The sequence below is a fragment of the Salvelinus alpinus genome, chromosome 28 (genome assembly GCF_045679555.1).
Source record: "Salvelinus alpinus chromosome 28, SLU_Salpinus.1, whole genome shotgun sequence".
Lineage (NCBI taxonomy): Eukaryota > Metazoa > Chordata > Actinopteri > Salmoniformes > Salmonidae > Salvelinus > Salvelinus alpinus.
This window is the reverse complement of record NC_092113.1, coordinates 11,561,246-11,576,750: the sequence shown is the minus strand read 5'-3', so window position 1 is coordinate 11,576,750 and position 15,505 is coordinate 11,561,246. Positions and strand designations below refer to the sequence as shown.

Sequence of the window (15,505 nt, the reverse complement as noted above, 5' to 3'; positions counted from 1 at the left end):
TACATGCTACAGCAATAAGGCTCCCTCCCTGAATCTCTTATTAAGTTAAGTCTTGGAGGGCCCCTGTATGGAAGACTGGAAGCCCTCTAGAGACAGGCCTAATGGTAGAAGTGGTGATAGGGGCAGTTGGACAGAGAGAAATTAAGACTTCCCTCAGATAGAAAATGGCTGTGTAAAATCAATGTACAAAGCAACCCAACATGGCATCCGTGTTTCCATTTCACATCATTCAAGAGGGCTGACATGATTGATCCAAAACAGAATTTTACACATATGCAAGAGTAAAGATGTGATGGTGTCTCTCTCTGTGTGTACGTGTCTATATTTCCATATCATCATCATAATCACCAGAGTGAGACCACATACTAGGAATTAGAACACACTCAACCACAACCACCATGGTGCACCCACTACAAAACCACCACCTACGCCTGGCCTGTAAGCCAATAATAGACCTTCACTCACACAACTGGTTTAAATTCAATAAGTGATGGACTCCATGATTATGGAGCCTGAAGGTGTTCTTGGGAGGGTCCCCTAAGAAAAAAAGTCAGCTTAACAGAAAGGTGGATCACAATTTGGGGTAACACTTATTTTTACAGTCATATCAATGTATCAAGATATCAATGTATTTACCTGGAATTAAGAAACTGTGTGGGTACCTCAATACCTCTTAGAATTCAACAATGTTTTGTGAATAGCATTTTATTTTACTAGCTTGTTAAAGTTCAATTTACAATGGTACTTTTAGATAGAAATATTCAAAAACATATTTGTACAATTATTTTCAGGCAACATAAAATTGCAAATAAAGTATGTACAGCGATGAGAAATTAAAACAAGTAAATGTTACATTTCTATCAATAGGTGAACTGGTAAGAGTGGAACAATTTATCACTTAATGACAGCTATGCCAATACCAGAGGCTGTAAAGAGAATTTAAACCTGGGTGTGTTCGGAAAACATAAAAAAATAAATGTTTTGCAACAGAAAACAAAAGTAAGCGTTTTCGAATTGGACAAGTCCAGGTAGTCCCTTCCTGTTTTACTTTATAATTTTTTTTCAACATTGGGTGCCACATTTTGTGCCTAATGAACATGACCCTCCTCAATTGGGACCTGACAAGAGCTTCAAAATAAATAACAAGGGCTGAGCAACTAGTCAGAGTGCAGCATCTCGACACAGATACAAACCAAGCTAAAACGAAAGTGGAGCCATTTTAACGTTCAACAACGTCGTCAGTGTGGATATATACGCGACACCAAAATCCGTCCCTGTCCAAATGTACAATATGAATACCCCAAATAGTTCAAACGTTTTACATACTATATTATGTCCATAAAAATAATCACATTTAAATTATAGCATTAACTCTGCTGCCAATGGCATAGATATAGACCATACTCTATTTTCTCTGACACAGACATTGGTTACAGTAAGTATGTACAAGAAATATAACATCTTCAATAAAATAATGCTACTGTTTATCAAGAGTTAACTTCACTGATCCCTTTGTTGTCATCATCCTCGGGACGGCTTACAGTACTTTGTGCTAACACTTCAGAGTAATTGGATGAATCCTTGTGCTCATTTAAATATCGAAACATTAAAATCAAATCGCAAAGAGGTCTTGTGAGTTGGCTGGGTCAACAGGAGACAATCTCCCACTATTAATATTACTGAATATATATTAATACTTTAAAAGGCTTAAAAAATTCCAACCTGTTGACTCGGGATGCAGATTGGAAAACACAAAAAACTCTGAGATTAGATAAAGTTAGCTTGTTTCCCCGACTCAGATTAAAACTCCCCTTCCTATTCATTTTTAACAAAACTCCCTGCATTTTAACACTTGTCAACAGATCAAACTCCCGAGGAAATGACAAAGACAAAATAAAAAAAAATAGATAAGGAGTTCTTTAAAAAAAAACATGGCATGCCATTGCTCCATTAAATACTGCATGATGCGTAGGCTGGAATGCTTTCAATTCTTGAATACCTGATATTATTGAGTAATACAATAAATCACTATGCATCATAGTGCAGTAATACAGTACTCACACTAGCCTACAGTAATTGCACATTCGCCGCATGCAAGGGGGGCTAAGGCAAAGGGCAGCCCATACCATCCATCTTTCCATCCATCCCTATCATTTCACCCTTCTCTCCTCCTTGATGCAGTGCCTCCTGTTCCTAGCTGCAATACCAGACACGCTGTCTGACGGAGATACCACACACTGGCGTTGCAGTCCAAGGCAAAGTGAATAAAGAAGAAGAATGTCTGCTACAAGCGGTTTTTGCGTTAATCCAGTTAATAATAGCCCGGTGTGAGCATTGTCGAGGTGGCGGACATATTTTTGTTAGATCATGTCTTGTCTGATGTCACCATCCCCACACTCCTCTCTAGGTTCCCAACAATGGGTTTCCAGGTCAGTAACAGCAGTCTCATGTCACAGAGGGGTTCGTTTGGGGGTGGGGGGGGGGTGGGGGGGTGCTATACAGGACACCACGGACCCTGTGGGATCCAGACTCTTGATGTTTCTGTGCTGGAATGTTCCATTCGGGGACATGGTTGGGGGGGTACCACACAAGGGTTTGGTCTTATGTCTATGACTCTTGGATGGGAGAGCAGAGCAGAGAGCTCCCTGTTCTCCCTCCTCCCCCATTCTACCTTACCCATTCATCCATGATCTCTAGTCACCGAGGCTTCAGTATATTGCTAATACAAAATAAATTGCTCTACTAGGAATAAAAACACAGCACCCCTTTCTTTTATAGATCTCCGTCTTGGGGTGGTAGACACAACTTGAAGAGCCTGTGGGAAAGGAGGAAAAATAGGAAATTAAGATCTGAACTTAGCGTAGCCTGCTTCCAGACCTGTTTGTGCTGTCGAATCCTACAGCACAAACAGATCTGGAACCAGGTTAGTACTTTCAAACTACTTTGTAACTATTGTCTGTACCTTGGGGCTGCGGGTGGCATCTGGTCCATCACTTTGAGGTTTTTAGCCGAGATCTCTACCCTGGTGCCCTGTCAGTGTCAGAGAAGAGAGAGAAGAGAGAGAGACAATGTTTACATAGTTAGACTGAGGACAAGTGCCCACGTAGTTCTAGCTACTGTACCCAAATCATCTATCTGCTCAGACAGTGTACCAAAAGTTGTATTCCTACTTAATGCCTTCAGGTTAAGAGCGACCCACACTTATTGGTGAAAAACGACTACGTGTAAACTAAATGTACCTGTTCCACTGCATCGTATGTAGTGAATGTTTTAGAATGAACCAAGGTTAAAAGTGAAGTCTTGTTTGCCACTTCGGTACTGCTTGGTAAGGCTATGGTATACAGTAGGTGGAAGTTGCCTCCTTTCATGTTCAGTTTCCATTAAAGATTAGCAAGGGGATAGAGAGATCTGGGTTGTAAATATTATGCACCAAACGGAAGAAAACGGACTGAAACACGGAGGGACTACCTGAATTTGTCCTATAAAGAAACATTTGGTTTCCATTGCAAAATGTTTTGTTTTACGGTGTGCCCTAATGAACACAACCCAGGTCCGAGATCTGTTGCTAAGGATGTAAAGCGATGAAGGGTGTGTTTAGGGCACCTGTTTCCGCATGATGTCCATGGTCTGCATGATGCAGCGGGGCATGAGGCTGTGGTTCCGCGCCAGGATCATGGCCTGCTCCAGGGTCACGCTCAGGGTGCACCTACTCAACACAAAAGGTCAGAGGTTAGGAGGTCGGTGTTTTAACTATGTGTCATGAGAGTAGTGTTATGTAAAGGCTGCTGTGTGGAAGCTAATAGGAGAAGGGGTTGAAAATACACCGTTTTGAAGTGGGTAAGGCATATGTTGCATAATGCATGTTTAAGCAATACATCTGACACAGCAATGCATAGATATTCATGCGTGTTTGCTCAAGCTGACACGTAAACTGTCAGCCCTTATGCATCACTTTCAAGTTCAACCGACTGACCTTTGCATGCCGGTGGCACACATGGTGATGTGGCAGGCGCCCAGGCGGTTGCACAGCTCCGAGGACACACACAGCACGCTGACGCCCGACAGGTGGCCCGCTGCGTTGGGACGCACATTCAGGTACGAGTGCATCAGGCGACATAGGTCGTCCAGGGTGTTGAGGGGTCGTAGGAGCTGGGGGGGACAGGGGTTTAGGGGTTAAAATCTTAAAGGTGTACTCCAACTTTCCTTTCAAAAGTACTGCCCCTGGGCCTCCCGTGTGGCGCAGTGGTCTAAGGCACTGCATCGCAGTGCTAGCTGTGCCACTAGAGATTCTGGGTTCGAATCCAGGCTCTTTTGCAGCCAGCCACGACTGGGAGACCCATGGAGCGGCGCACAATTGGCCCAGCCTCGTCCGGGTTAGGAGAGGGTTTGGCCGGCAGCGATGTCCTTGTCCCATCGCCCATCCTGTGGCGGGCCGGGTGCAGTGCACGCTGACACGGTCGCCAGGTGTAAGGTGTTTCCTCCGACACATTGGTGTGGCTGGCTTCTGGGTTAAGTGGGCATTGTGTCAAGAAGCAGTGTGGCTTGGTTGGGTTGTGTTTCAGAGGACGCCTCTCCAGAGTCCATACGGGAGTTGCAGCGATGAGACAAAACTGGGACTACCAATTGGATACCCCGAAATTGGGGAGAAAAAGGGGTAAATTGACATGTTTGTTTGTAAACAGAGAGCCATTTTGATTTCTGTTTACCTGGTCTATCTTCATAGCCGTGGTGTTAGAGTCAGTCGGTAGATTTGACTTCTCCAGGTAAAAAGCCCTGTTAGAACACAATGAGTTATCATTCAATATGAATGCTATTGACCAATTAATTGACCTGTTGATATTCTATTTACTCTGTAAAAACTTCAGGCAAAAGTCAATTTCTACAGCTAATACAAGTAGCCAAAATAATCAGCATAGGAATAAACTTTGTAGGTAGTACAATACAGTGGTGGCTAGTACAATACAGTGGTGGGTATTACAATACATATCACCATATGTCAGGTGTGTAGGTGACAACCTGGGTTTGACTATGTAAGTGGGTAGTACAATGAATATGACTGTATATAAAGTGTATCGATTTCTACCTGAGTTTTCGGTAGTAGGCTTTAACCTTCTCGAGTGAGACGGCATTGGTACGCTGCTGAAACTCCTCCATGGACACACAGTCCTGTTGGGACACTCCCTCTGGCCTCTCCAGGGCTGACCATGGGACAGAGGTAACACATTAACAACACAGTACACCCACCCACCCACCCACATATATACATACATTCTATGACCTGCGCTCACATTCTATGACCTGCGCTCACATTCTATGACCTGCGCTCACATTCTATGACCTGCGCTCACATTCTATGACCTGCGCTCACATTCTATGACCTGCGCTCACAATCTATGACTTGCGCTCACATTCTATGACCTGCGCTCACATTCTATGACCTGCGCTCAGCAGGTTTGCGTGTATGTGGGACAAGTAACCACATTGTGACCTACACATCGATAATACTTCACATCTAAAAGTGACAGCTCTACTAAAGTCCGTCTCTGACAAGTGAATCTGTATTTAATTCAACAACTGTATTCCATAGAAGCGGCCTGTAGGTGGCGCTAACATCCCGTTTATTCCTAGTTCTCTGACTGCAGTACAGTATTACATTTCATTACAGGCTTCTTCTTTGAGGGAGCCACTTAACGTGAGCCTTCCCTACTGGGTTATTGTCCCAATTGGCACGTGTATGGAAAATGAAGCATAATTCCAGCCACTTCTACTGACCCGGTGCAGGTCGAAAGAGCGTCGCAGTGAAATAATAGAGGGGGAGTGGCTAGATAAGCACAGAATACATTTCCCGGTTATACTTACACAGTCCGTTATTCAAATGGTAGTTACGACAATGTAAATGGTAAATATATAGCAAATCCTCTAGAATTAGTACTTTGTTTGTGAAACTCTATTGCCACGTCCACGCTGGCATTTTCACTAGAACATTTAGCACCTAATCAGTTAGGAGAAAGGGATTAAGAGATACTGATTCAATGCCCTCTGTTAATGTACTGTAAATTATTATAGATATATGGGGCTAAATCCCAAACAGCCCCCTATTCCCTATACGGTAGATTACTTTTGTGCACATTTGGGATGCAGACATGATCATAGTGTAGACCGAGAGGTTGGCAGGACTTCTCCGGAACGTTACAGGTGAATATATGAAGAAATTGTTCTATACATCTAATTTCTACTGTATCTGCAACACTGTGTGCATAGTCAAGATGATAGCAAATTGATAGGGTAAATGCATCTACATTGTGAAGATCTGTGTATTTGTGAACCTGCAACATATTTCCTTAACATTTGCTTAGTGGATTTCATCAAATTCCATCCAATGCCATTTGACTTGACTTGACTCGACTCAATTCAATTCAGCGAACTGTGATTCAATTAGGATTTGATGACAATCCAACTGGACTCAAAATGAATTCAGCTAACTTTGAGTCAATGATGATTCGACTCAACTCAATTCAGCGAACTTTGATTCGGTGATGATTTGACTCGAGTCGACTCAATTGAGTTCAGCCACCTTTGCGTGGAGGTAGACTAGAGGGCTGTTCTCTTCCTACTCACCCCTGGTGAAGAGCACGGTGTGCAGTTTGAGGCTGCCCCCGTTCTGCAAGCGCGTGGGGAGCTCACTGAAGTGGCAGCTGTCCAGATACAGGGTGACCTTTAGGGCCTGCCGGCTGCCCTCCACGTGGTAACACACCGGCGTGTCTGGGGAACACAACACAACACAGTATAGTTTGGCTTCATGTTAAATGAGTTCACAGAGTTCTGTGCCTGTATTTATTAACCGTCTAAAAAGGCAGAGCGCTGATCAGTTTGGCCCTTCAGATCATAACAGAAACAGATTATTATGGACAGAGAGGAGCTGATCCTAGATCAGCACACCTACTCTTAGACGCTTGATAAATACGGGCCCTGGTTGCTTTTCCCGTCACTTAGGCATGAGGTGACTAGTACACACTGGACCACTGATTGACGTAGCACAACGGTTTACTTACAGATAACAGCGATCAGAATGTTGCATTTAAATCCTGTTACACGAATACAACATTAGTACTCTGCGTTCTATACTTGGCAACATCCACCGATCCATTACATATTTCATTTGATGGGTTTTGTAGTTAATCAGACATAGGCATCATTGGTATGGATTCTTGCTTCAGTGGCCCACCAACACCATCCAAAGCTATGGGGGAAACCCTAAGAACAACACAACCCCCTGTGAGGTCAGCGCATCGCCTCCTGAAGACCATCTACCCATAATCCTTTTGGATTGAGTGTGATGGTTTAGACTAACCCTTCCTCTCTGTAATGCTTTACACGTGGCTCTGATTAACCTATAGTACGGGGGTGGTGGGGGGGGGGAGCTTTCTGAACGGCCTTTAATCAAATCAATACTGTCAGACGAGCTCGCAGCCACAAACAGACTGACTGCCTAAGCAACGGCCGTCGCACCGCGCTACAGTAGTTAGCTAGGCCGCGCCATTCTGCTGAAGTGGGCATGTTTTCCAGAAAGCGATTTCAGTGTAAAAAGGTTTTTAAAGGAGGGAAGAAGGGGTGTGTGTGTGTGTGTGTATACCGTTATGCTTACTGCCGAGCAGTAACCTAGAATAGTACATCCCTGTTTCATCCGCGGCTTTCTCCCCTAAAAATGTGAAATGCAACTGATGTGCTTGCTTAAAGCAGCAATCTCGTCTCACCATATTGCGGTTCTTGAAAAGGAACAGACTGGAAAGTACAAGTCTTTCAGCGAAGCTGGGTTTGACCGAGGTGTTTCATTGAAATTAAGCTGCAATTGTATGACGGGGAAAAACTCTGGGTCTACAGTAACAAAGCCCTTTGTTGTGGTTGACATCCAAGGTGTGTGTGTGTGTGTGTGTGTGTGTGTGTGTGTGTGTGTGTGTGTGTGTGTGTGTGTGTCCAACCGCCAGACGTAAACACCACTTACAACTCCGTCGACTGGCCACCGTTGCTAAGAAAATATGTGGTTGCTATGGGAAAGGGTCTACTTACTTGCGACCAGGCATTCATCCTCCAGCTGGCGGAAGAACACAGTGACTTTGTCCAGGTCCAACAGGGCCGCCTTGGTATCCTCCAGCATCGTCCTCTCCTCCTTCTACACAGTAGATAGAAACCAAAAAGCTCAGCTAACAGGCCAGGGGCCGTATTCACAAAGCGTCTCAGATTAGGAGTGCTGATATAGAATCTGTTTTTCCTTTTAGATCATAATAAAGACGATTGTATGGACAGTGGGGACCTGATCCTAGATCAGCACTCTGAGACTCTTAGTGAATATAAGCCCAGGGCTCACTGTTTCAGCTTAGCAGCCAATGGAGACAGCGGAGTGTGGAAAGAGGACTCAGACAGTCAATGGCACCCTTCTTTCTGGATCCACAATGTTTTTACTGGAGATAAAACATCTATGAAAAATTGGTATTTTGACCTCATTGGAGTAAGACAAAAAGTTCAAATAGAAATGAAATGGTTTCATATTATTGGTTAAACTTAATCAAGCACAACTCAACTATTGTGACCCAAGTCTGCCGATTGTCCAAAGGCAAATAAATGACATCAGTAAAAGTTGAAAGTGTTTGTTTAAGAAGCAGGGCTTTACAGCCCTGTTCCTGTAGTGCTACCCTCCTGTAGGTCATCACTCCAACCCCAGTTCCAGCTTATCAACCAGCTAGCCATTAGAACCAGGTGTGCTAGATCAGGGTAGAAGCGAAAACCTACAAGACGGTAGCTCTCCAGGAACAGGGTTGAGGAGCCCTGCTTTACAGTAGCTGTCTCTTACCACGTGGGGCGCCAGTGAGGCCTGGAAGTTGAGCAGCACGCCAATGGCGGCCGCCTGTTCCAGCCACTTGCGGCTCGTCTCTTTGCTGTCCTCCTCGTACTCGCCGGCGTTGTTGAAGCGCGCACGCAGTGCCGCCAGGAGCTGCTCGGCCAACGTGCACACAGCACCAGCCGCGCTCTGGCAGAAGATCACGTCCCGCCGCAGCTGCAGAGCCGTGTCTGAGGTGGGGAGGAGGATAAAACATTTTTTTAAACTTTACTTAACTAGGCAAGTCATTTAAGAACAAATTCTTATTTACAATGACGGCCTACCCCGGCCAAACCCTAACCCAGGCGACGCTGGGCCAATTGTGCGCCGCCCTATGGGATTCCCAATCACGGCCGGTTGTGATACAGCCTGAAATCGAACCAGGTTCTGTAGTGACGCCTCTAGCACTGAAATGCAGTGCCTTAGACCGCTGCGCCACACGGGGGAAGGGGAAAATAAGATAAGCACTTGCTTTACTAACTTCTTACAGGAGATTTACAAAATCAGCAACGTACAAACAATATTGGAAGGCAGGGGATACACTATACAGGGAATTTTCCAAGTGACTAGAGGGAGGAGCACAGAGGAGAATAGTGGAAAGAGGTGAGAGATAGGTCGGTGGAAGAGAGGTAAGAGGAAGGGAGTAATTGAAAAAGAAAATTCTAGAGTGAGAGAACCTCTCACTCTAGAAGGGTAAAAGAAAGAGGGGAAAGAGAGAGCACGAGATGGGACAGGCTTTTGACAACCGTTCTTACCATCAACCGGACTGACCTCAGAGTGGTGTGTAAACTCAAATCAAACATAGCCAGGGGGGTTTACAATCTGCTCTATCACACTGACTCATTCATGAGGACAGGACCATTAACAACTGCCATATGGCACAGCACACTTCAAAGGGAACACACACACACGACTAACATAAGGCTTACCTGTACATTTGAGCAGGGCCAGAAGCAGCTGGTTCTTCCCATCTACAGAAAAATGAGGATTTTATTACCTTAGTGATTCGCATGTGTTTCTACTGAAGCTATGTGTTTGTGTGTGTGATGCATGTGTTACATGTGTGCTTATGGTGCGTGTGCGTTTTCTACTGACCATCCACAAATCTCTGTAGGCTCTCCACCAGTGTCTTGATGGAGCTGGGCAGGTTCCAAGGGTCCTCCTGGATGTTTTTGTGGATGATGTAGCGACAGCGTACCGTCCAGTCCTCAGTGTGACGGAACTCTGTTCAGAAAACATGACGTGTCAATTAATTAGCAATATAAAATTCTAGGACAATTCTTCAGTGTAACACCATTTCATATCTATACACACACACACACACACACACACACACACACACACACACACACACACACACACACACACATCTGTTCACACACACTCATTTCTCAGTGATACCCAGACAAGTCTCTCTCTCTAAACAAACATGCACTTAGGCATACCTTACACACACTAAATGTAGCGGGTACCTGGCTGAGTGTGGTCGGGGTGAAAGTGCTTGGTTTCCTCGCAGGCCTTGGTCATGACGGGCCCTTTGAGCAGGCTATTGATGGAGTCCACCTGCAGATGACAGTCACAACCAGTCAGACAGAGGCTGGCCTCAGTCCCTCAACAACAGCAACAACAGGAAACTGGGGCCCCAGGTAATTAACGGTAGCCAAAATGGTCGTGTCCCTCAGGGAGTATGGGAGAGGTCAAAGGGCATGAGATGTGTAAGAGGAGATGCGAGGAAGATGACAAAGAGAGGAGAGAGATTGCAAAACAAAGTACTGTAGATTATTACTACTACTGATTACGATAAACATGATCTGGGCCAAATGTTTCTGAGGGCTAATGGAAAAGCTGTGTGTGTATGTGTGAGAGAGAGAAAGCGAGAGCGTGTGTGTGAGACAGAGACAGAGAGAGAGAACGTCTGTGTAAGTGTGTGTGCGTATGTAGGGGTATGATATTAGTGCCAAGCAGTGTTTACATTACACACAACACCGTGCTAACCATTTAAAGCATGGCATACAAAAACAGAGTGAGATGTGGGTTGGCAAAGCCATTGAAGCTGATTGCACAGAGGATAGTGGTAAAGATGGTGCACCTGGTTGAAAAGGTGCTCCAGACAGCCATGCAGCTTATCCTGCTTGTCTGAGGGAATCCTCATGTCACAGGGCAGCTCGTCACCTGAGAAAGAAAGAAAGAAATTAAGAAAGAAAGAAGGAAAGAAAAAGACAGAAAGAAAGAAAGAAAGAATGAAAAAAGAAAAATAAATAAAGAATAAACTGGACACCATTTACAAGGAGATTCTGAACATTTTCCCACATAAGGCAAACCAATGTGGCATCTTTAATGCTAGAGGGGTATGAACATCTTAGTCTCGTCTTCATGAACTGTTTCTTACCTGAACCCATCTCGTCACTCCCCAGGTAAGAGCTGTTGCTACGCACACTTGTGTATGACAGAACGGAATCCCTGTTACTGTTACATTCACTGCAACACACACAGACAGGAGTTCATACACACACAGAGAGAGAGAGACAGAGAGAGACACACAGAGAGAGAGAGACACAGAGAGAAACAGTTGAATAACAAACCCGAGTTCATTCCCTACAGAAAAAACACCAAGTCAAATGTGGAGTCTGTCTTGTAATTATCCAGTCAAATAATCCGACTGACTGTATGAAATATATAGTCAGAGAGAGCAGTAATCAAATGCTTCTCACAAACAACATCAACTTACTTCATTGGCGTGACTAAAATGCATTCCACCGAACTGTTGTAACGTGTGGCTACACCAATATGCCAAACAAGAATTTGATTAATAAAACACCAGGTAAGTTGAAGTCAAATGATAGTTAAACATTAAAGGAGATGCCTCCACCATCCCAAAACATTTGACATATAGTTTTGCCTTAAAGGGTTAGTTCGAAAAAAACTACACATTTAGAAATTTGTTTCCATTTGTTGTCAGTGGCTCGTTTAACAAAACCAAAGAGTGGATTGCTGTCACTCCTTGTCCTTATGATAAGGAAAAACATATGTACATTCACTGAACTACGCCTTTAATGCTGAAGATTTATTCGCCTCCTATTACCCCTACATTTTCCATGCATTTTAATAGCTAGATACGTGTCTCATCTTGCCTAAAATGCCTTTGGATGGCTTTTTATGGCTTTGCTGGATATTTTCAACGGAAGGTCTTAAAAAGATGATCAGTGTGAGCGCAGAGCAGATTTACTGTGTGCAAATTGCAGATTACACAGCTACTCTTGTGAATGTTTTCTGTGTACGTCTTGGCAGTATGATGTCAATGCTGAATCATACGAATTTAAGGAGACAGAGGTAGCATTGTCATCGTGCTTCCCATTAAAATAATCGCTTTGTTTTGCGTTCCAAAAATCATCCAGCTCGGCAACAAACAGGCCCACAATGTGAACTGGATGCAACTCCAGCATAATGCAGGGAGGGGCAACCCGCGGGCCACCCCCCTTTTGAAGGCCCTCGGATCAATTTCCACAAACAAACAAAAAATAATAAATAGTAATATTTTCCTGTCTGCTAATAATTTTTTGGGATTGGTGGACAGTTAACTAAAAATGGTAATCATGGTTGAATTACCGTCCGGGGGGGCTCCCATTGATTGTTAGTCTCACTAAGATACACTATATATACAAAAGTACAGTGCATTGGGAAAATATTCAGACCCCCTGACTTTTTCCACATTTTGTTACGTTACAGCCTTATTCTAAAATGGATGAATGTTATTTTTTCAATCTATACACAATACCCCATAATGACAAAGCAAAAACATGTTTTTCAAAATCATTGCAAAAAGAAATACATTCACTGGAATATCACATTTACATAAGTATTCAGACCCTTTACGCAGTACTTTGTTGAAGCACCTTGGACAGCGATTACAGCCTCGAGTCTTATTGGGTATGACGCTACAAGCTTGGCACACCTGTATTTGGGGAGTTTCTCCCATTTTTCTATGCAGATCCTCTCAAGCGCTGTCAGGTTGGATGTGGAGCATCGCTGCACAGCTTTTTTCAGGTGTCTCCAGAGATGTTCAATAGGGTTCAAGTCCGGGCTCTGGCTGGGCCACTCATGGACATTCAGAGACTTGTCCCGAACACACTGTGTTGTCTTGGCTGTGTGCTTGTCCTGTTGGAAGGTGAACCTTCGCCCCAGTCTGAGGTCCTAAGTGCTCTGGAGCAGGTTTTCATCAAGGATCGCTCTGTACTTTGCTCCGTTCATCTTTCCCTCGAGCCTGACTAGATTTCCAGTCTCTGCAGCTGAAAGAAATCCCCACAGCATGATGTTACCACCACCATGCTTCACCGTAGGGATGAGCAGTGCCATGTTTCCTCCAGACATGACACTTAACATTCAGGCCAAAAGGTTCAATCTTGGTTTCATCAGACCAGAGAATCTTGTTTCTCATCGTCTGAGAGTCCTTTAGGTGCCTTTTGGCCATCTCCAAACGGGCCTTTTACTGAGGAGTGGCTTCCGTCTGACCACTCTACCATAAAGGCCTGATTGGTGGAGTGTTGCAGAGATAGTTGTCCTTCTGGAAGGTTCTCCCATCTCCACAGAGGAACTCCAGAGCTCTGTCAGTGACCATCAGAACTTCTTCACCAAACTTCTTCCATTTAAGAATGGATGCCACTGTGTTCTTGGGGACCTTCAATGCTGCATAAGTTTTTTGGTTCCCTTCCGCAGATCTGTGCCTCGACGCAATCCTGTCTCGGAGCTCTACGGAGAATTCCTTCGACCCCAATGGCTTGGTTTTTGCTCTGACATGCACTGTCAACTGCGGGACCTTATCTCCACAGGAGGTGGATGCCTTTCCAAATCATGTCCAATAAATTGAATTTACCCACAGGTGTACTCCAATCAAGTTGTAGAAACAACAAGGATGATCAATGGAAACGGGATGCACCTGAGCTCAATTTCAAGTCTCATAGCAAAGGGTCTGAATAATTATGTAAATAAAGTATTTTTGTTTTTTAGTTTTTATAAATTTGCTAAAAAATCTAAAAACCTGTTTTCGCTTCGTCATTATGGGGTATTGTGTGTAGATTGATGAAAAAATAATACTTAATTTTAGAATAAGGCTGTAATGTAACAAAATTTGGAAAAAGTGAAGGGAACTGAATACTTTCCAAAAACAATGTATGTAGAAACCCCTTCAAATTAGTAGATTTGGCTATTTCAGCCACACCTGATACTGACAGGTGTATAAAATTGAGCACACAGCCATGCAATCTCCATAGACAAACATTGGCAGTAGAATGGCCTTACTGACGAGCTCAGTGACTTTCAACGTGGCACCGTCATAGGACGCCACCTTTCCAACAAGTCAGTCCGTCAAATTTCTGCCCTGCTATGCCCGGGTCAACTGTAAGTGCTGTTATTGTGAAGTTGAAATGTCTAGAAGCAACAACAGCTCAGCCACAAAGTAGTAAGCTACACAAGCTCACAGAAGGGGACTGCCTTGTAAAAATCGTGTCCTCTGGTCCAAACTAACTCTGGAAGCAACGTCAGCACAAGAACTGTTCATCGGGAGCTTCATGAAATGGGTTTCCATGGCCAAGCAGCCGAACACAAGCCTAAGATCACCATGCGCAATGCCAAATGTCGGCTGGAGTGGTGTAAAGCTCTCGGCCATTGGACTCTGGAGCAATGGGAAGACCGAATCTGGGTTTGGTAGATGCCTTGAGAACGTTACCTGCCCAAATGCATAGTACCAACTGTAAAGTTTGGTGGAGGAGTAAATAATGGTCTGGGGCTGGCTCATGGTTCTGGCTAGGCCCCTTAGTTCCAATGAAGGGAAATCTTAACGCTACAGCATACAATTACATTTTAGACGATTCTGTGCTTCCAACTTAGTGGTAAAAGTTTGGGGAAGGCCCTTCCTGTTTCAGCATGAGATCCATACAAAAAAGGTTTGTCGAGACCGGTGTGGAAGAACCTTTTATTTAATTTATTTTTATTTAATTAGGCAAGTCAGTTAAGAATAAATTCTTATTTACAATGACGGCCTACCCGGGCCAAACCCGGATGATGCTGGGCCAATTGTGTGCCGCCCTATGGGACTCCCAATCACGTCCGGATGTGATGCAGCCTGGATTCGAACCGGGTACTGCAGTGACGCCTCTTGCCCTGAGATGCAGTGTCTTAGACCACTGCGCAACTCGGGAACTTGACTGGCCTGCACCAACCACATCGCACACCTTTGTGTGCGTTAGTGCCCGATCTCACTAACACCCGTCGCCCCCCCAGAAATGTTCCAACATTTGGTGGAAAGCCTTCCCGGAAGAGGAGGCTATAGCAGCAAAGGGGGGCGACCAACTCCATATTATTGCCCATGATTTTGGAATGAGATCTTTGACAAGCAGGTACCCACATACTTTACAAGCAGGTGTCCACAGCCATGCTGTGTCTCATTAAAACTTGCAGATATTTATCTCCAACTAATGGAAACATTTGTTGAATTGCATGAAATTACCTTTAAAACAGAACATTTTCCTCTCCGCCCCATGGCAAAATTAGTATAATTGCATGAAATGTGTTATAAAATTGCTAAATCTTCTCTTTGCCCCTTGGTAAAATGTGTAGAATTGCAGAAGACTTGCA

General features: G+C 44.2%; 1 protein-coding gene across 1 annotated transcript in view; it reads right to left on the bottom strand.

Annotated features, from left to right (window-relative positions):
• Window positions 1-689: 689 nt before the first annotated feature.
• Window positions 690-15,505, bottom strand: part of prex1 (phosphatidylinositol-3,4,5-trisphosphate-dependent Rac exchange factor 1) — a 112,260-nt gene continuing 97,444 nt past the window's right edge. The window contains exons 27-40 of the mRNA XM_071371612.1: window positions 11,265-11,353; window positions 10,965-11,047; window positions 10,348-10,438; window positions 9,971-10,099; window positions 9,805-9,846; window positions 8,849-9,066; window positions 8,068-8,170; window positions 6,619-6,762; window positions 5,084-5,198; window positions 4,707-4,773; window positions 3,974-4,149; window positions 3,604-3,706; window positions 2,963-3,030; window positions 690-2,815 (exon numbers count right to left, since the gene is read on the bottom strand). Of these exons, the coding sequence (XP_071227713.1) occupies window positions 2,773-2,815; window positions 2,963-3,030; window positions 3,604-3,706; window positions 3,974-4,149; window positions 4,707-4,773; window positions 5,084-5,198; window positions 6,619-6,762; window positions 8,068-8,170; window positions 8,849-9,066; window positions 9,805-9,846; window positions 9,971-10,099; window positions 10,348-10,438; window positions 10,965-11,047; window positions 11,265-11,353 (1,471 nt within the window). The 3' untranslated portion in view covers window positions 690-2,772. The remainder of the gene's footprint in view (window positions 2,816-2,962; window positions 3,031-3,603; window positions 3,707-3,973; window positions 4,150-4,706; window positions 4,774-5,083; window positions 5,199-6,618; window positions 6,763-8,067; window positions 8,171-8,848; window positions 9,067-9,804; window positions 9,847-9,970; window positions 10,100-10,347; window positions 10,439-10,964; window positions 11,048-11,264; window positions 11,354-15,505) is intronic.